Genomic DNA, 21,018 nt, shown 5'->3' with positions numbered 1-21,018 from the left:
CATAAATATCGTTATTTTTATGATCAATACAAGTTTTCTCTTTAAAATTGAAGTTTTATTACAGGCCCAGATTCAAGAAATACCCTAGCTTTTCATTTAATGTTTTAAGATTGGAAAAAGTGAAGTGGCCTAATGGTGCCCACATACAAGAAGGATAACATAGGCCCAAAATGTTTTTTTTTATTAGCTTAAGGCCGGGATTACACTATAAAAGTTTTGTAAAAGCTCTTTGATAAAACTTGAAAAATCCAACCAATAAGATCACCGGTTGCATTTTTCAAGTTTTATAAAAGATTTTTCATCAAACTTTTGTAGTGTAATCCCGGCCTTAGTTTAAAAAAATGTTTTTTATTTAGAGATAGCCTCTATTGATGTAAAAAAAAGTAGTAATATTAAACCGGGATTACGCTGTAAAAGTTTTACAAAAGATCGTCTACAAAACTTGAAAAAAAAAACAACCAATAAGCCTATTAGTTACATTCACTCGAATGTAACCGATGCGCTTATTGGTTGCATTATTCAAGTTTTGTAAAACATCTTTTATCAAACTTTTATAGTGTAATCTCGGCCTTATGCTTATTAAAGTGAATTCAAATTTTTTTTTAAAAAAGGGCTGTTTACGGTATCGTATCTCTAGCGCGTGGTGTTGGTTACTGGTCTCAAATTATTTTTTTGGCGGATAGCGGAGACTGATGACCTTGCATAGCAATTAACATCAGTTGTGTCAGCAGACGTGGACTCAAGCTGCTTTGTTTGAAGCAAAGGAAAAGGGGGTCCCAAACAAATTTACTAGCTTCAGAGATTTCAATTCAGTTCTACCTCTACTGGATACACTAGTGTAAACAGACAAGGGCGTCGGAAGCGTTTCGAATCTGTGGGTGCCCATCTTGAGATTCATGTAGGAAATTTCGATTTTTGAATCAATTCTGTGGGTGCTCGGACCCATTCTACAAACTTCCGTGGGTGCTCGAGCACCCACAGCTCCGACGCCACTGTAAACAGAGGTTACTATGCTCGGATTCAGGATAGTTTGTCGCGATTTATTGTGCAGGTTGACGTTGGACCGTCCCGTATTTTAGAAGGCATTTTTGCAGGGTGTGAAACTTCTATCATTTTGTTTTATTATTAGAAATGAGAGCGATATAGAATTCGAGTTGTTTCTATTGAAGAAAATAATACTTCTGTATCTTCATCGAACGAGTCATTTTAAGAATAGCCGCTTCCTTTGTCAAACAACTTTGATTTTATTTTTTTTAACTTATTTCTACATAAAAATGTAGCTCATTTTTGAAAACTTTTATAATCCGAGCTTTTCAGAAATCCTCACCAAAAACCCTGTAATGAACCAACCGGAACATAGCAGAAGCGAAAATATTCTCTGATCGAAAATTGTCACATGATTATGCCAAAAATTCTGCTTCAGGCAATGGAAAATGAAAATATGTACAGGGTGTCCCCTCTTATATCGCTGTCCAATGGCTATTACCCGAACCGTTGATTTCAGAGACAATTATCAATTACGAAAAAATTTTCAAATGACGTCACCCATCATCTTGCCGTTTAAATGAAAATAAAGTTGCAAAATCTAAATTTTATACAGTCTGCATCCTCCAACTTCCAATCAAAGTTGAACCGTCTCTCCTATGAGGCTAACAAAAGATTCCATGTTTCCAAGTACAACATTCGCCGAGATGTTCGAATTCTAAAATCTGAGGAGAAAAAAAGGGGGAAAAGAACATAAATGAAGGTAAGGAGTGTTGTCCGTAAGTTTTAGGCTGATTTTTTCAGAAACTTTTGGAATTTAAATATCTCAGCAAACATTGCACTTAGAAACGTGGGAATTTTTTTTTAGTCTGCATCAGGAGAGACAGGTAACAACTATCTAATGGCATTTAAGATGAGGGGCAACATCATTTGAAACATTTTTTCTAATTGAAGGTTGTCTCTAAAAACAATGGTTCAGGAAATAGCCATTGGACAATGACAAGAGTGTGGACTGTATATCTATATTCTACATTTCTTTCATAAAGAAAAGAACATTCTCGATTATTCTACAAATTTCACACCTATGAGAATATTTTCAACTCGCATCTCTAGTAATTTATACCTGGCTGCTCCACAAGCAAAAGCAGAAAAACAACAGCTCTTAGCCTGAAACTTTTTTTCAATTTTAACCATATGTATCTACTTGAAAATCAATGAGTGAACACTCATGCAAAAATCAATTTTTACAAGCAGAACACCCTCTCTCACCTCTGCCTCAAGGCATTGCAACAATCTCTTCCCTCAACTATTTCAACCCAGTAATGCAGGGTACCCCACAAGTCATAATCAAACATTGCTTGAGAAAAACGCGCTTTTTATTACAAATACTTATTCTTGAAAAACTACAAGACAGATAAAACAAAAATACAATTAAACAATCTGTATAAACTGTTTTTGAAATCAAAAAACAAGAAAATAAATTGTACAACTTTCGCTTGCTGTTTTATTATTTTCCAGAATATAATACAAAAAACCCTATTGGCAATTTTCGAGAAATTAGAAAATATTTTAAACTTTCGCGCTACAGAGAAACGGGGCAGAAAAAAAAATCACTTATATTTGTATTTATACACGCACACACACAACATAGAAAAAAAAAGCAAATTTTGGAAAGAAACTGAATATCAACTTCGCATATTACAAATCGGACACAATCACACATATTAACATTTACATGTTATTATAAGCACACAACTATGAACTGTCCTTATTTAAAATATACCAAGCAAGTATGTGTTAATTATTACCTTTTAAGAAATAGTTTTTGTTCTAAACAAAAATGGAGATTTCTGAGGGAAACAATGTCATAACCGACAAGCGCCTGCTGGAAATCGAGAGATGCAATTATTTGCACATCTATTATACTATATATATATATATATGTAATATAATCATACCTAGTGTTGCTTCTTATAAGAGATACAAAGAATCGGCACTTTCATTTTGACTCGTATATAACGTAAATCTTTCAAATGTACAGAAATATAGGTGACAAAGTAAAATAGTATAATGCAATTACTGTTGTAATTTCCATATCAGCATTGAAAAGGGGGGAGAAATACACTCAAAATTAATAATTATATCAATTTCTGCTTGCGTCTTATTTCTCGCAAACACACAAAAGTGTGGTATTCTACAAGTGATTTGGATAACTCAAGTGTGTATTCGGTTTGCTCTTCATTTCTGTAAAGTGTTCGAGGAATATTATAATATAAGTTTAGCATTCCTATATCATCTAGCATAGATTCCAAAACTGTATGGTCAAACATTCTGAAGCGCACATTTATATATGCATTTTTCATAGTGTAACATCAGATTCAGATCACAATAAGTTCAATACGCTATAAGTACAAAATTAGACAATTTTTTTTAGATTTACTTGGAAACAAATGAAACAAACAGGAGTAGTAAAAAAATTAGGCACCATGACTAACAAATCCTTAAAAATGTGAGATAGGTTATTACATTTACATATTTTAAACAACCAAATAAATCTCCGCTATTCTCTTCATTATTTATGAAACCTGCAACTTTAGATGCAGAAAAGAAATTGGAACACATTTATAAAGCAAAACTCAGAAAATATACAAGCAATAACCCAGTTTTTTCCCCCTCTGGTATCACATCCTGAACTTACTAATAAAAGAAATCCTTCAAAGAACAAACTCCGACATTTCACTTGAAATAAATTCAATTTTATTTCATTCAAACGGAAAATGAAACAAGGTGAAATTCAAAAGACATTTTTCTTCATCAGTAAACGCATAGTCGTAATCAGGTAAGGCCGCCACAGGAGGACATTAAATAATTTTTTATTTTTATTAAAAAATGCTTTTTGACTAGCGCAAATAAACTTTAACACGCATTATTTCAATTAAACTGAAACAGTCATCATCAGCACCGAAACTGTGATAGATAACACTATTAGCAAAAAATAATATGCAAGCCGAGCAAAAATAACTTTCCGATTTTTTTTTTCACCAGACAAAGAAAAAAAACACCAGTCTTTGATAAAGAAATTTAGAACATTCTTGATATACAATGAAGAAAAACAAAATATCAGTTTGATTTCTCTGTAATAGGTAAACCTGCAAAAAAAGAAAAAGTAGTTGTAATACAAATGAAATAGAAAACTGATTTTGCTTAAAACTTAATGACTGATTTTTGTTTGACTGCAAACAAAATCAGTATTTCGAAACCTCACCCAGATTTGCATAAGCTTGATGCACTAGCAAATCTAGGAAGCTGTTGGTTTGAATCACGTGGATGAATTTCATAATCAATGGTTGAGTGTTTACATACATTAATGAAAACATTGAGACTTGCTCTGTAGAAATCCAAGAAACAGTCGCATGTCAAAGTGTAAACTGCAAATATTAGGAGTAACACGAGTGCTAGGCAGTGCACACATAACTTGTACATGAGTATATATGGTATATAGAGCCCAATTTTTTTTTTGTAGAAAAATTTATTCCTGTGTTGGGAGAGAGTCAGCTAATATATGGGCCAGTTTTCGAGGAAAAAATAATTCAACACTATTTTTACCACCTTCCCTCCTTTTAAGCAGGGGTACATAAATCTGGTCATCTTTACAGCACCCTGGAACCCCTTTGCTAAGAGAAACATGCCGACACCCTCTCTTACAAATTTGACACAATGATGGTAATTGCTGTGCAAGGTCGCATAGGGGCCACCAATCCCAAGCATTAAGACACCCCTGCTGTGAAAAGTGTTTCCAAAGAATATTAATCTAGACCAAGGGTTGACAAACCCAAAAAAATGTAGGCACGCAAATAATTTTTTCATTCCCCCCCCCCAAAAAAAAACCCTTCAAAACCTCCATGACTTTTCAAGAGTTTTGATGACCCCTTTTTGTGTTGGTAGGCACACTGACAAAGTCCCAAAACTTTGTTGCTCTCAGGTTTCTACTTAACCACACATAAAATCTTTTGGGAGCCATTTTCATTTTTTTAAGTCTTCATGGCGACTGGGATTTGTCCAGTTCTGATCAACAAAATTATAAAAGTTTGTGACCTGCGAACAGTAGTCTTCAGTGACTTCGAACGAACAGTAACTTCACTGCTTGCGCAGAGCTATCTCATCCATATGCATTATATATACTGTATATGGATGATACCAGGCTATATCATGGGTGGATACCCATGGAATCACATGGCCCCTTCTTGGGTCCTGGGATCTATTGTAAGGAGGCCTGGGGGGGGGGGGGGGGAGATGAGAATGAAAGGGGGAAGTCACGACGGAAGGTGTAAAGTGGGCCACAAATGGAAAGCAGACGTGCCAACTTTTGAAATCCAGAAATCCGGAGATTCTCCCGAGGGGGGTAAACCCCCCCTCCCCCGACACTCATAGACTATCAAAAAAAAAAGTTCATGAAAAAAAAAAAAAACCCGATTTTTATTTTTTAGTAAATTATGAAAAAGTTACATTCTTCCCCCCCCCCCAAGGCAGGTTCTGCATTGCCCCTGAGAAGAATTTAATTGCATGTCAGTCTTTCCATGCAGAATAGAGAAATCACATCTACATAATGTTCATAAAGTATAAGTGTTTACTTTCGTGGATGCTATCAGTGATTGATAATCTTGGGTATATGAATCCTTAAAAGCTTTATATATTTTGTTGTATATAGCTTAAAGTTTTATATTTCTTTCCGAAGATGTTTAATCAGAAGAAACGAGTTAAAAAAATTCAATTATTACAAAGCTGCGGACGAAAAAACATGTTTACCGCACGGCTGTTAATGGAATACAATAACGATTATACAGGAATTTCGGCAACCAAGGTCATGCCCCTGATAAATTATTGCCGATAAACGTTACGAAAACGAGGTCGCGTCTTTGCCAGTTGCTTAAATGTGGTCACAGAGACTTTTTTACGGCTGCTCGATGGAAATGACTACGGCTCTCCTCTATTGATGTTTTTCCTAACGACAACGGTAATCATTGACGCCACGACAACGTGAATGCTCGCGTAAAATCTAATTTTCTGCCAAAATCCGGAGAGCGGGAGGAAGGATGAAAAATCCGCAGTCTCCCGCCTAAATCGGGAGAGTTGGCAGGTCTGGGAAAGCTTTTAAGTGAAATATAGAAAAACAAATGTGATTATTTGAGCATGTCTTAGGGCCTCATGCCCACGAGAAGGCTACACACAGAGATCCGATTCTACGATTTGAGTGTAAGTATGTAAATATATAAGCTATTTACTTCCTGTTAAGCATAGACTGGCTGATGCAAGTTTCTTTCTAACAACGATTGGTACAGTGGGAAGCTCATGCAACACACAAAATGAAGGTTGTGAGTTTGATTCCCCTTCAAACCCATCCAATTTTTTGTCGCTGTTGTGGTCGAGTGGTCATAGTGACTGACTTGTGTCACGAGGTCCCGGGTTCGAACCCCACCATCCCCACAGAGGTGGACAGCTGAAGTTGGTTTTCTGTGGTTCCCAACTTTAAGGCATGAATGCGAGCCGCTCTCCCCTTTCAAAAGTCTCGCCACAGAGAGCAACAGACCTACAAACAGTACAAATGTAATTCACTCATAACACATCACTCACTTCACCTCTGAAATGCAGATGGCAGCACTGAAAAATTGAACACAACACTATATACGCACTCAGACTGTTAGGCACACACACAGTTACACTTCCGGCACAACTCACTAGGTAGTAAATCGCCCGTAGATGGTAATAGACCCGAGTTGTACTCAGTAGAAAGTTAAGCATGGGGGTTCCAGAACATAACTTTGCCCAGGTACCCATGATGTTGACAGTCATGCATAAAATCCCCACAAGAAATCTCAACCCAGGGTAAGCACAAACCCAGGATGATGTTTCGGGATGCACCATTTATCGCTTCTGCCAAGGTTTGTTTGATCGTCCAGTACTTTACACAGACCTCCCCACATATAATTTGGCTCTTGGGAGAGATGATCGCCCCTTTCTGGATCCATACCTGGCCCAGGGTCCCACAGATCAATATTATGTGTATTGTATAAAACAGATTTTTTTCTATTACAAAATTAAGTTTTGACAAAATTCAATAAGTAGAAAGGTTATTGCTCAAGTGATAACAATTGAAAGGATAGGAAAGGTATGAATACTATCTCATACTGTCTGTCAAATAAACGAAGGCAGCGGTTCCTGAACTTTTGCTGCCTGTAGCTCCATGCGCAATTCGTGATTCATCCATGGCTCCCCAGAATAGTTTAGTAGATATTTTAACAAAGAACCACTTCAAAGCACACATAAATAGGCACACAAATGTATATCTCCAGACGCCCCTGACTAAGGTTGGCAACACACTCTGAGAAACACTGGGATAAGGAAAACAATTTTAAGTTTTGAATATGTGTATTGTAACTTTTCATCTTAATTTTTGGGGGTCAGCTTACATGAAGATTTTAAATTTGCCTTTTTGGTGGTCTAATTGTAAAAATTTTCCAAGATAAAGGAAAAAAAAACAATCTGTAAAAACTCTAATAACCACAGTTTTGCCATGTAGCCGTATGTGGTTGTCATAGTTTCACATTGTGAAAATCAGGGGGTGTGTACCCAGAACCTGCCATTGGAGAGGTACAAGGATTTCTTCACAGAAATTCTGAGTGACCAACAGTCACAAAGAATTTTAAATTAACAGATATTATAAGAACACATTTTTTCAATATATTTTTATTTTTTACAAAAATATTTTTAATTTTTGATCTTCTTTGGGGGAGGGGGAATGTCCCCCCTCCCACGCACACCTTAATCGATTTTGCCTTTGGTAAAAATTCCGGTTTGGAACCTGTGAGCAGTGGTAATCGGCTGGATACAATTTTCTAGGATTTTCCAACTTTGTGTTGGCTATGCTTTCTGTTGCCACAATGATCACACAGACCTACAACACAAATATGTATAGATTAAATTTCAAATCCACACATTAGTGATTTGGAGGATGATGGCACCACCTACTGAACACAAAACATGCTAAACACTGTTGCGCCAGACACGACACAGGCTCTGTCCCACATGCTAAACACTAGAGACATACACATAAGCACACTGTTAAGTTTGACCAACACAAGTCTGACATAGGTCCTATATTCTGGTGTGAAAGTATGTGACAGTTAAATGGTGGTAGATCAGAGTTGTGGACCATCAGGGAGGGAAAAGAAAATCATTTCACCAGGAAATTGCTTCTCAAGGGTTTATATGAATAGGGAATCAAAAAGATCAGTGTCAATCATTTGCTTTCAATTTATACACAAGATATTATCGAGAGAGTTGAGGTTTTGCTGAAATGGTAGATCAATCAGAAGAGAATTGATATGTTCATTTATTAATAAATATATAAATTTGCCTAACGTAATTATATTTGTTTTACATTTATTGCATGTTAAATTCTCAGTGGTAATGGATTTTGCAAGCTTTCTCTACTAGTAGACAATGAAAATAAGTTGTAAGCTGGTAAATTAACCTTTTTGTCAATGAACCTTTGGACTGAACTGTGTTTAGAAATGAATTTGTGGCGATGCTGTCGGCAAGAGTGTGTAGGTGTTGGTTTCGAATAGCATAAATCTGCCAACACCTCGTTATGTGCGCGCGCCTTTTCTTAGCCTCTCTTCCGCTGTTTAGAAGAGAAGGCTTTGGTTTCTTGCAGAGTAGAGATGTCTTTTGACTGTGTGTCCGTGTATTATTATTTCGTATATATGTGTTAACGTGCCGTGTGTTTCTTCTAATTAATAAACCGTATATTTAACCGTATCTAGAATTGAACAGTCTTAGTGGAGTCAAATAAAATTTAACTATGGATAAATAGCTACTTCAATTTAAATGTCATTATCACCTCCGGCAACTACATATGGTGTCCACAAACTGGTGACTCAGGACTATCGGATTCGTTACAACGAATCATGAATACCTCTCTGCAATGTGGATTTTAATTTCAGTTTCGTGGTGAGTGAATATTTCTCTCTTTCGTAGGACTATTGCCGTCTTCATTCTTTCGCTATGGCAAATCCGCAAGCAACTGCTAGTCAGACTGAACTTTCCCTTTCGGGAACCGAAGTCTCACGTGTTTCATTCCGTGCGCCTCCATTTTGGGAAGCCGACGTTGATTTATGGTTCCTTCAAGTGGAATCCCAGTTTATCACGGCAGGCATTACCGCGGATAAGACGAAGTTTCATTCGGTGATTTCCGTTCTCGACACAAAAATCTTGTCTTACGTGAGTGATTTAGTACGTAATCCTCCCTCACACGATTTATATGAGACTCTAAAGAAACGTATTCTTTCCCGATTTGCTCAATCTGAAACTGCTCGCTTGAAATCTCTTTTTCATGAGTGCAAGCTAGGCGACAAAAAACCGTCCCAGCTACTTTGTGAGATGCGAAACTTGTCGAATAACACAATCAGTGATGATGTTTTGAGCACATTATGGCAGCAAAGATTACCCGTCAGTGTTCAACAAATTTTGTCGATTTGTCGGGATCCTCTTGACTCTTTAGCTCAGATAGCTGATCGCATATTAGAAGCTTCGAGTTTCAACGCTGTCGTTTCTCAGGTGTCTCAACCTCCTCTGCCTTCTTCAGAGTTGCATGAGCTTAAAAAAGAAATTGCATCGCTCGCTACACGAGTCGAAGAGCTCTCTCGTTCTCGAAACCAATACAGAGGTCGGTCGCGAAACAATTCGAAAACTCGTGAGCGGAAAAAATCTTCAGATCGCTCCGATCGACGCAAATTGTGCTGGTATCATGCTCGATATGGTGAAAAAGCACATCGTTGCATTTCACCTTGCCAACACTCGGAAAACTAGTGGGCAATCCTGTTACAGCGGCGGCCGGAGATTGCCACTTTCAAAGTCGCTTATTCATTTGTGATAGAAAATCGAAAATTTGTTTTCTTGTTGACAGTGGTGCAGCTGTGAGCTGTTTTCCTAAATCACTTGCCAAAGTTTCCAAGCCTGACGACCTTTCGTTATATGCGGCTAATGGCACTAAAATTCACACATATGGAACTAAGCATTTTGAACTTGATCTCGGACTGAGGAGAATATTCTCATTCAATTTCTTAGTGGCCGACGTCACAAGTCCTATTTTGGGTGCCGATTTCTTGGAGAGATTCGGTTTACTTGTTGATGTCAAGAATCGCCGGTTGGTTGATAATTTGACAACTCTATACTCTCTTGGTGTCGTTACCACTGGTCCTTCTCTCGGTCTAACTACAGTTTCTGGTGCCACTACATACCATAAAATTTTGACCAAGTTCCCAAATCTCACTGGTTCGGTCTTAAATTCTCAACCCAAACCACATGCCATTATCCACTTCATCGAAACATCAGGGCCTCCCGTCTTCGCAAAGGCTAGACGTCTTTCTCCTGAAAAACTTTTTGCCGTCAAGAAAGAATTTAACTTGCTTTTGAAGCAAGGCATCATTCGTCCTAGCAAAAGCCCTTGGGCTAGTCCTATCCACCTAGTCCCAAAAAAGACAGGTGGTTGGCGCATATGTGGTGATTTTCGTCGGTTGAATGCCGTAACTACTCCTGATCGTTATCCTATTCCCAATATTCAAGACTTTTCTTTCGGTCTGGCTGGAAAAAGAATATTTTCTAAACTCGATCTTGTAAAGGCATACCACCAGATTCCTGTGAAAGAAAGTGATATTCCCAAGACGGCTGTGATTACACCGCACGGTCTCTTTGAGTATGTTTTCATGACCTTTGGGCTCAGGAACGCCGCACAAACATTTCAACGATTCGTTGACAGCATCCTCTCGGATCTCGACTTCTGCTATGTTTACTTAGACGACATTCTTGTTGCGTCAGCTGATGAGAAGTCGCATGAACAAGATCTCGATGTGTTGTTCAAGAGACTAAGCGAATACGGTTTAGTTCTCAATCCTGACAAATGCCAATTTGGACTCAAAGAAATTCAGTTTTTAGGTCATCTTGTGTCAGAAAAGGGCATTTCCCCGTTGCCGGATCGTGTTACCGCACTTTTGGACTATCCATTGCCCAACACAATCGATGAGCTGCGACGTTTTCTGGCACTAATAAATTTTTATCATCGTTTCATGAAAAACGCTGCCTCTACGCAAGCATGTTTACATGATCTAGTTAAAGGCAAACAAAAACGGGATAAAACAAAAATCGTCTGGTCTGAGGAAGCAAAATCTGCATTCGAGTCATGCAAGGAAATGATTTCCAATGCTGCTCTATTGGCTCATCCTATTTCAAGTGCGCATCTCCTTCTAGCTGTCGACGCGTCTGATTTCGCGATTGGCGGAGTTTTGAATCAAGCAGTTAATGATCAAACTCAGCCATTAGGATTCTTCTCGCGTAAGCTAACTTCAGCTGAACGCAGATACAGTGCGTACGATCGAGAATTGCTAGCGATATATTCAGCAATTAAATATTTTCGACATATGCTGGAGGGATCTGACTTCGAAATTCTCACAGACCACAAACCATTGGTCTATGCATTTTCCCAAAAAAGTGAAAAATGTTCACCTAGGCAGATTCGTCATCTAGAATTCATTAGTCAATTTTCAACCCGTATCAAGCACATTTCAGGCGATCGAAATGCAGTAGCCGATGCATTTTCAAGAATATCGGAAATTGAAATACCTCCTAGTATCGATTTCGCCGAGATGGCTCGCGCTCAGGATGAGGAAGAATTGCGATTACTTCGTGAAATGGACTCAGGTCTCGAGTTAAAACCAATGACTTTCGGTTCTCCTGAAGTCACTCTACAGTGTGATGTTTCCACTGGTTCAATTAGACCTTACGTACCGTCAACGTTTCGCCGCGCTATTTTTGATGCAGTGCACAACCTCTCCCACCCTGGTGCCAAAGCTACTACTGAAATGGTTCGCAGACGATTCATCTGGAAATTTTTAGAAAGGGACTGCAAAGACAGGGGTCAGCACGGATCATGGCCTCAAAATTAGTGAAAATAGTGACCAAAATGTTTGAAAAAGTGACCAAATAGTAACCGAAATGTTTAAAAGTGACCAAATAGTGACCAAAATATTTTTAGAGAGAGACCAAATGGACAATGAATTTTTATTACCAAATTGAATGAATTGAAATTGAATTTAATTTTAACTTTGCATTTCAATAGAACTCACTGAAATTGCTTTTTTTACATAATAGATAGAAATAATTAAATCAAACTCAAACGCATTCTGCTAACCAGAAAAGTTTTGAATAACTTATCAAATTTATCAACAACTATGTGTGAGAGAATAACTACATTACATCCTTTTTAAGTAACAGCAGCAATGCCTTCCCCCATGTTGCTTTCCACAACCCATCTTAAAATCAATTTAAGCAGGATAAACTTCAAAGCGGGAAAAATTTTTCCCATTCAAAGAAGGGAAAAAAATGAAATAACACAAAATTTGATGAGAGAATTTGTCCTATCTACATTCCAGTGGATTTTTCATTCATGCTATGAATGACAGTATACAAAATGTACTCAAACTTTTTTTAACTAGTACAAATTTGATTTACATACCTAGGTTTGTATAATATGTTCCAACAAATTTTAAGAAATTTACTTAATGATTAAAAACCATAAAATTAAATTTTTAACATTTTAAATTATTAAATTAAAAAATTACTTAAATTACTGAATTATAAAATATTTAAATTATTAAATTGAATAAAATATTTAAATTATTAAATTGAATAAAATATTTAAATTATTAAATTGAATAAAATATTTAAATTATTAAATTGAATAAAATATTTAAATTATTAAATTGAATAAAGTATTCAAATTATTAAATTAACTTAATTATTTTGATTATTATATGTTGAGGGAGGGGCAATCCACCCTCCCCCCAGCGTCAATGGCAGAGCCTACTGATGTATACATATATATGATGTATATCAATTGTCATCGTGCCACACCCCTAAGACCTTAAAGTATTTCCACCTATGGCTAGACTGGGAAAAGTGGCGAACAGGCGGGGGCACCAAAATAATACTGTCCTTGGGTGAGGGAAAAAATAAACCAGTTTTGAAATTTGTAAAAATATATATTTTCCCTTTTTTTACACACAACATACACCCCTGCAAAAAAAAAAAAAAAAAAAAAAAACACATTTACTCCTTTACCCAGAAACACAGGGGTGGGAAGTGACAAAGTCCATTTCGGAGCAGCTTTGAAGCAGCAAAATTCAGGATTCTGAGCAGTTTTGGAGCAGCAAATTCAGGATTTGGAACAGCAAAATATAGGATTCGGATCAGTTTTGGAGCAGCAAAATATAGGATTTGGAGCAGGGAAATTAACAAGAATATTTTCGTTAACACTCATCCCTTTTCAAAATAAAACTGCACTGTCTTTTGTTATCAAAAATCTTTTAATCAGCTTGTTTTTTGTTTTTGGTGTTTCAGGCTTTTGACACCTTGTTTGAAAGAGAGGCTGTCATAAAATTTTTCACACCAGTCTATTTAAGATGATTTTTGCTTACTGAGGGCACTATTTGCTGTCTTGAACAGCAGCACTTCAAATGAGCAAAAAATTTTCTATAAGTTTTTTATACTCGGAAAGAAATTGTTGCAAAATGGGGGAGAATTTCGGAAGAATCAACACGACGTTTGGCGATTAAGTACGCATTATTTGGCGAGATTAGCGATCTGACAGTCGTTATTCGGCAAAGTTTCTAAATTAACATTCGTAATTCGGCGAAAACACACTTTTTACTTCCGGAATGGAAATTTTTTTCACGAAACATCTGGATTTGACGCAATGACGATCGACTACAGTAATTTCTGCTGCTTCCAGTGGCGACTTTTTTTTTAAACGGCAACTGACTCGCATTTGCACTTTAAAGCTTTTTTTTTTTTTTTGAAGCCGAGCACAACTCAGGTCTATCGCCATGGGCAATTTACTACCTAGTGAGTTGTGCCGGAAGTGTAAGTATGTGTACCTAACAGTCTGAGTGCGTATTTAGTGTTGTGTATGATTTTTTAGTGCTGCCATCTATATCTCAGAAGTGAAGTGAGTGTAGTGTAGACTTACAACATAATATTTACATAACATGAAAATTCAAGCATTTACCATAAAATAAGGAAGACAGATCGCAACACCAGTAAGAATACGAATCAAGCACACCTCTGACAACATAAATACTTTAAGAGCAACACGTACACTCATAACACACATTCCGGTGTGTACCGATTCGTTGGGAATTCCGCAGACGAATATATACGAGATTCATGTACGGTTAAGAAGTAGTAATATTTAGTACTCTCAAATCTGTTTGACTAACGGGTCCTCGAGTATAAAAGGTACAGTAATTGACGAACACTTTTTTTTTTTTCTTTCTTTCAAACCGAGCACAACTCAGGTCTACCACCATGTATGGGTGATTTACTACCTAGTGAGTTGTGCCGGAAGTGTAACTGTGTGTGTACCTAACAGTCTGAGTGCGTATTTAGTGTTGTGTATGATTTTTTAGTGCTGCCATCTATATCTCAGAAGTGAAGTGAGTGTAGTGTAATGACTGAATATTTATACTGTTTGTAGGACTGTCGCTCTCTGTGCCGAGACTTTTTAACGGGGAGATCGGCTCGCATTTGCGCCTTGAAGTTGGGAACCACAGAAAACCAACTTCAGCCGACCATCACTGTGGTGACGATGGGGCTCGAACCCGGGTCCCCGCGATGCGAGTCCGTCATTATGACCACTCGACCACCACAGCGGCGCACTTTAAAGCTGAAAGACCATTGCAAACTATCTTCAGTTGCACAATCACGGATATTATCGGGGTTTCACGATGGAAAGGCCGATAGTTTAAATAAGGCGTACAGTGGAATATATATAAAACACGCTCTTAGAAAGAATCGTTTCACGGTAAGCAGGAACAAAAAATTTTTGGCGTCCTTTAAGAAATTCTGGACATACGAAGCAAAATTAGCTATTTGGCGTAGAAAAATACGAAAACACTATTGGAGCAGGATGGCGCAAGATGTTAATTTTGGCGCGGTGTTCCTACCCCTGGAAACAGTATAATTTTGGCCTTCCCCCCCCCCCCCCGTAATTTTTAACAGAAAAAAAGACTCAGCGGCCTTCCCCGGTAAATTTCCCATGAACCTTGTAAGCACCAACGTAGCGACTTTTTTTCGAGCCAAGGAATCGCCGTTTTGCGGTAGTCAATTCAAGATGGCTGACAAAGGGCACACAAAAAATTACAAAAAAATATATAATTTATAATATGAATTAACCTAATATGCGAAAATCGATAGAAATATATCGGGAAATACGGAAAATTAGGATGAAATGAACACAAAAATCGAATCAATAACATACGGGGTTTATAAATGCGGTTGATACAGAGTTTATGGATGTTGCTGTCAGGGCTACCTATTTTAGCGCGAAAACAAGTCGCCACGTTAGCGCTGACTCCTCCCGTAACTTTCAACGAACAAAAATAGTGAATTCGCCCCCATCCGGGACACCCGATTTACCATGGCCGTAATACAATTGTTTTTTATGGAGGGGAAACGTAATTTTACTGCCCCTTGACTGTGAAGTTCGATAATTTTGCAAAGAAATTTTTATTGCCTTTTCTAAAATATACCATTCCATCAAAAACGCCGTCCAAGGCATTGCCCCCCCCCCCGCTTTTGGATCTGATCACGGTATGTAGCAATCCGGGTCGCAAGTACGAACGAAAATTTACTATCGCTCGGGGCCGGTATCCACTCTTTTTAACAGAAAATGAGTAAACTCGGCACCTTTCCTCGTTCAACACCCGTGGAACCAGACCCCCGCCCTCTCCTATTGCGGTCATAACAGACTCGAGACAAACGTTTTAATAACTTCCGAGGTCTAAAAATAAGATTTTTTTACACATCAAGAATGGCACGCAAGATGTCGATATTTCTTGGGGGGCAGAGCGTACCGACTGAGCTGAAGAAAAACAATGATCAGAAGTTCATTTTGAACTCTTTTTCCATAAAAGTTGCAAAAACAAAAAACAAGATCATTTTCGTTCATCAAAAATACGGCCGGCAATCAAAAGGGAGAAACAAATCGAATCCCGACATACATCCATGCGGAAAAAATAGATATCTCACCTATAGAGAAAAAACCAGTCTATATATCCGTGCTCCCGTGAGGGTACGCCCCGCCGATTTGCATACAGCGTCGGAACAACCGGTTCCCGCACGTGCATGGAGAGCAAAAAAAAGGAAAACAATCCAACAATATTAAGTTAACAATCAGTATCGTGAAGATGCTCTAAATTAAGTTACGGCCCGGGCATAAAAAAAATTAATATTAGGCCCTTTAAATTAGGGAAAAAATATGAAGTAGGGGCCAAAGGCGCGCTCGGTGTGCCCATCGTTAAATCCGCCTCTATTTACGGCTCGCATGCACGTTAACTGAGTTTTTATCAGCCTGATGACCAATTTTCATCTGATTTGGAAACCCTTGTGTTAAACTAAATGTTGAATTGCAGGATTCTGTGATCTTTTCATAAATAGTTCTCCTTTCGATCAAATTTGGGGGTACTGTTTCTTGCTGAGATTTAAATCCAGTTAGAAAAATAGTACGAATTTTATTTGTCGATAGATCGCGATTTTCAATCGGATGATTTTTTTTTATTGTAAGTAAATTCAAAATACATGCGAGCTTCTTTAACCTTGGCCAGCTACAAGAGTATTCTCCAAAGCGTATTAATACGCTTAATACGTATTCATAATACGCGTCTTTAATACGCGCTGCGCGTAAGTTAGCTTCTGCACGGGCTCTCTAATCGTCATTTCAAATAACATTTTAAAAAATTAACAATAGAACAAACAACAAATGTAACTTGCTCGATGCTCCAAGAAAGGAATTCGGCCCTTAGGACTAAAATTTTTTAAAACAAATAAAATAAAGGATCAATTTTAAAATAAGATGAAAATGAAAGAACGAGTGAGCACGTGGGGAAATAAGAAAGAATGGTAGTATAGGGGGGAAAAAATTCTTTGTTGTAAGTACGCCTTTTATGCTAGTTTTTTTTCCGACCGGCTTTTCCATAAAATGACGATTCTTTAACCAAGGAGCTTTCTTTTTCCAAGCGCCTTGAAATCAAGTTATACTGACGTCACACGGTATGCTCCCGGGAAGATAAGATGCCTTCGATCGTAGTTCAATGAAGGGAGGGAGAAAATTAGCGATATTGAACAGGTAAAGTTCCTCCTTGAAGAAAAGAAAAGAAAAACACTGACAGCAGAAAAGCGCGCGAGACCGAGGTTTTTTTGCTAAAAAAGTGGAAAAAGTGACCTGGGCCTGAAAATACGTAATAAAAGTGACCAGTTTCTAAAAAAGTGACTTTTAGTGAAAAAAGTGACCCGTGCCGAGCCCTGCAAAGAGTGGTGCAAAACTTGCATCCATTGCCAGCGATCCAAAGTTGGTCGTCACACACATTCTCCTATTGGTGCATTCGGATTACCTTCCGCAAGGTTCTCGCATGTCCATATTGACATCGTGGGTCCACTTCCACCAAGTAAAGGAAATCGCTACGTTGTGACTTGCAGTGACCGATTCACCAGATGGCCGGAAGCTATTCCTGTACCCGATCAGACTGCTGAAACTGTGGCATTCGCTTTCCTGTCGAATTGGATCTCCCGTTTTGGCGTTCCAGAACGCATTACTACGGACAGGGGTTCTCAGTTTGAATCTGAACTCTTCCGATCTCTTGCGAAGTTGCTGGGTGTGGACAGGGTGCGTACTACCGCTTACCACCCACAAAGCAATGGAGCCATCGAGAGATTCCACAGGGACTTGAAAGCTGCCATCATGTGTCACGCCACTGAAAGATGGGTTGATGTTCTTCCTACCATTCTACTCGGGATACGCTCAAGTTTCAAACCTGATTTTGGTGCTACGCCGGCGGACATGGTCTACGGAACATCTCTGAGGTTACCAGGAGACTTCTTCAAAGATTCCGGTAAGCACACCTCAAAATCTGATTATGTCACGAACTTGCGTATGACTATGTCAAAGCTTCGTCCTTCGCCTTTGTCCAATCATTCCTCAAAAAACATTTTTGTGCACAAGGACTTGGCCAGATCCACACACGTTTTTGTGAGGGTTGACACTGTAAGGCGTTCGCTACAGCAGCCTTACCAAGGACCTTATGAAGTTTTGAATAGGACTGATAAATTTTTTACTTTGCGTATCAATAATGAATCTAAGTGTATTTCTATTGATCGTTTAAAACCTGCATTTTTGTTTAATTCTCTCGAATGCAAAGAATCTAATGTTCGCAAATCATCTATATGTAATGCCCCAGCCTCGCCACAGGGCTTCGTCACGAGGTCCGGACGGAAAGTCCGTTTTGTAACACCTTATCAAGCTTAACGTCCTTCGGACTCGTGGGGGAGTACTGTGGCGATGCTGTCGGCAAGAGTGTGTAGGTGTTGGTTTCGAATAGCATAAATCTGCCAACACCTCGTTATGTGCGCGCGCCTTTTCTTAGCCTCTCTTCCGCTGTTTAGAAGAGAAGGCTTTGGTTTCTTGCAGAGTAGAGATGTCTTTTGACTGTGTGTCCGTGTATTATTATTTCGTATATATGTGTTAACGTGCCGTGTGTTTCTTCTAATTAATAAACCGTATATTTAACCGTATCTAGAATTGAACAGTCTTAGTGGAGTCAAATAAAATTTAACTATGGATAAATAGCTACTTCAATTTAAATGTCATTATCACCTCCGGCAACTACATATGGTGTCCACAAATTATTTGGTTCAAAAGGGATACCAGTGAATGATGGTGGTGACGGGGCGGGGGGCATACTTAATTTTTTTGAGAGGAACCCCTTTCGCTCAGGGAGGACCAAGATTTTATGGACAATCTAGGTTATTAAAGTACAGCAGCACCTCTAAGATCACTGTAGCTGTCATTACCATAGTAGCAGAATCCAGCCAGACCAGCCACACTATACCAAAACAAATTTACAAACATGGCTAGGACAGCATGGGCGATTATGACCACATGAAAGAACTATTCTACTGGAGGTCCCAGAACATAACTTTGCCCAGGAACCCATGATGTTGACAGCCATGCATGAAATCCTCACAAGAAATCTCAACCCAGGGTACAGACAAACCCAGGACGATGTTTCGGGATGCACCATTTATCGCCTCTGCCAAGGTTTGTTTGATCGCCGTACTTTACACACACCTCCCGTGGTCATAATCGAACTATTATGAAAGAAAGAACGAAAGAACTATTTATGAAAGAGGGTGGGGTCAAATATATGTTGAATCTAGGAAATGAGAAATTTGCATGGGCCGGCAAACTGGTTTTTGAAACATTGCACATAAAGGAGAAAAATAAAAATCAGCTTTTAGTCTGATGAGCGCGATTATCACTGAAGTTGGCATCAAAAGGCACAATCAGTTGTCAGATGACAGCTGTTTTTCACAGAAGAATCAGTTTCATAATAGAAAAAACTGCCCACCCATCAAGTGAAGAATGATTTTTGCCGTCCACAATCGTCTGGCAACTCTAGTGCATGAAACAACCAAAGTGTATGCCATATACCATATATATGCAGTTAACACTAATAATTTACCAGTTAAAATCGAGAAAATCAAATTTTTGGCTAAATCTGGAGAAATTTTTATTAGTTCCGTAGAAGCGGGAGGAAGTGTGAAGAATCAGGAGAGTTGGAGAGTATGTTTTTTTTTCACTGAACCAAAAATAAATGCAACATCAATCGGGAATTTTTGCCCATAAAATCAAGAAACGTCCTCCCCTTATTTATGATAAATAAAACGCAAAAAATTAAAGTATCAAATGCTTCAGTTTCGAATGCTTACCTGCAGTAACAACAAAAAATGACAGTGAGGATGAAATAAATATAAACTTAAGAGACTGTTTCCGCGTGGCTTTGTGATTCCTGTGGTTTCATCACATCAGGCAGATCTGGTGGCACTGACAAAGGTGTTATTTCCAGCGACTCAAACTTGTCAGTTTCTATCCAGGGAGAAAAAAGTGATGATATAGTTCATACTCTTTGAAAGTAAAAAATTCAAAGGCCATTCAAGCAATTTACCAAGAAAAATTCAAAATCAAAAAGTACATTCACATTATGGTTGAAAGGAAAAAAGTGAATTTTTCAAGCAATGAAATCAATTTGATTTTTAAATTTATATTTGACATTTACTGAATTTTGAGTTAGAAATGCCAATTTAAAAAAGATATACAGTCGCACTTGATACAACAACCCCCCTTCGTCCCATCAAAAACTGATGTTATATTGGGAGCGTTATCATATCAAAAGGAAAACATGATAGCCGTTATATGAAAATGTTTGGGACTCGTTCTACCGGCCATTGTAATGAAATGGTCCCTATGAGTGCCCACTGTAATTACAAAATTTTTAAAGCAATTATATTTCTCATTTCAGCTTGTAGATAATATTAAGTTCTAAAGATCTTGCTTTTTTTAAGCCATTGTAGTTTTAGTATACAAATGGCATTTTTGCAGAAATTATTTCACGTTTGAAACAGCATTGTAATTTGCCTTCGATAAAAAAAATCTGAAGGCCTGTAGTCATACCCTTGTAGAGCCTCAATATTCTTGTGTATTATTATTATTATACTTTGCACATTGGCTCTCTCTTAACAAGCATGCTCTGGTCACGTGAAAGAATCTCAGTACATTCTGTACTGAAACACGAGATGACCATGTGACCAGATGCCCCTTCGGAGGGTCCGAAGGACCATGTGTGCGAGAACACCAGTTCAGCTCCAGCTCTCACACGAGATGCATCCACGTCGTCTGTCTATCTCTAACCTACTGTAAAATATGTACTATGTAAATAATATCTTCTATATAGCATCATAATTAAAGATAACGTATCTATAAAACTATGTCTCATCCATACGGACTCTGTTGCGCTATCGTCACCACTTAGCATTAGCACCCTCATAGGATGACCTTGTATTTCCCAGATATTCCTGTATTTTCAAGTA

General features: G+C 38.1%; 1 protein-coding gene across 1 annotated transcript in view; it reads right to left on the bottom strand.

Annotated features, from left to right (window-relative positions):
* Nucleotides 1–2,461: 2,461 nt before the first annotated feature.
* The window catches only part of EloB (transcription elongation factor elongin B), a 29,100-nt gene continuing 10,543 nt past the window's right edge, over nucleotides 2,462–21,018 (bottom strand). Inside the window, exons 4-5 of the mRNA XM_089250595.1 lie at nucleotides 19,861–20,017; nucleotides 2,462–4,133 (exon numbers count right to left, since the gene is read on the bottom strand). Coding sequence (XP_089106721.1) covers nucleotides 19,908–20,017 — 110 coding nt within the window. The 3' untranslated portion in view covers nucleotides 2,462–4,133; nucleotides 19,861–19,907. The remainder of the gene's footprint in view (nucleotides 4,134–19,860; nucleotides 20,018–21,018) is intronic.

This window comes from Pholcus phalangioides, unplaced genomic scaffold, assembly GCF_987345545.1.
Source record: "Pholcus phalangioides strain wild (caught in Gottingen) unplaced genomic scaffold, Ppha-v1.0 ptg000024l_1, whole genome shotgun sequence".
In the NCBI taxonomy this organism is placed as follows: Eukaryota; Metazoa; Arthropoda; class Arachnida; order Araneae; family Pholcidae; genus Pholcus; species Pholcus phalangioides.
This window is presented reverse-complemented; position numbering and strand designations above follow the sequence as displayed.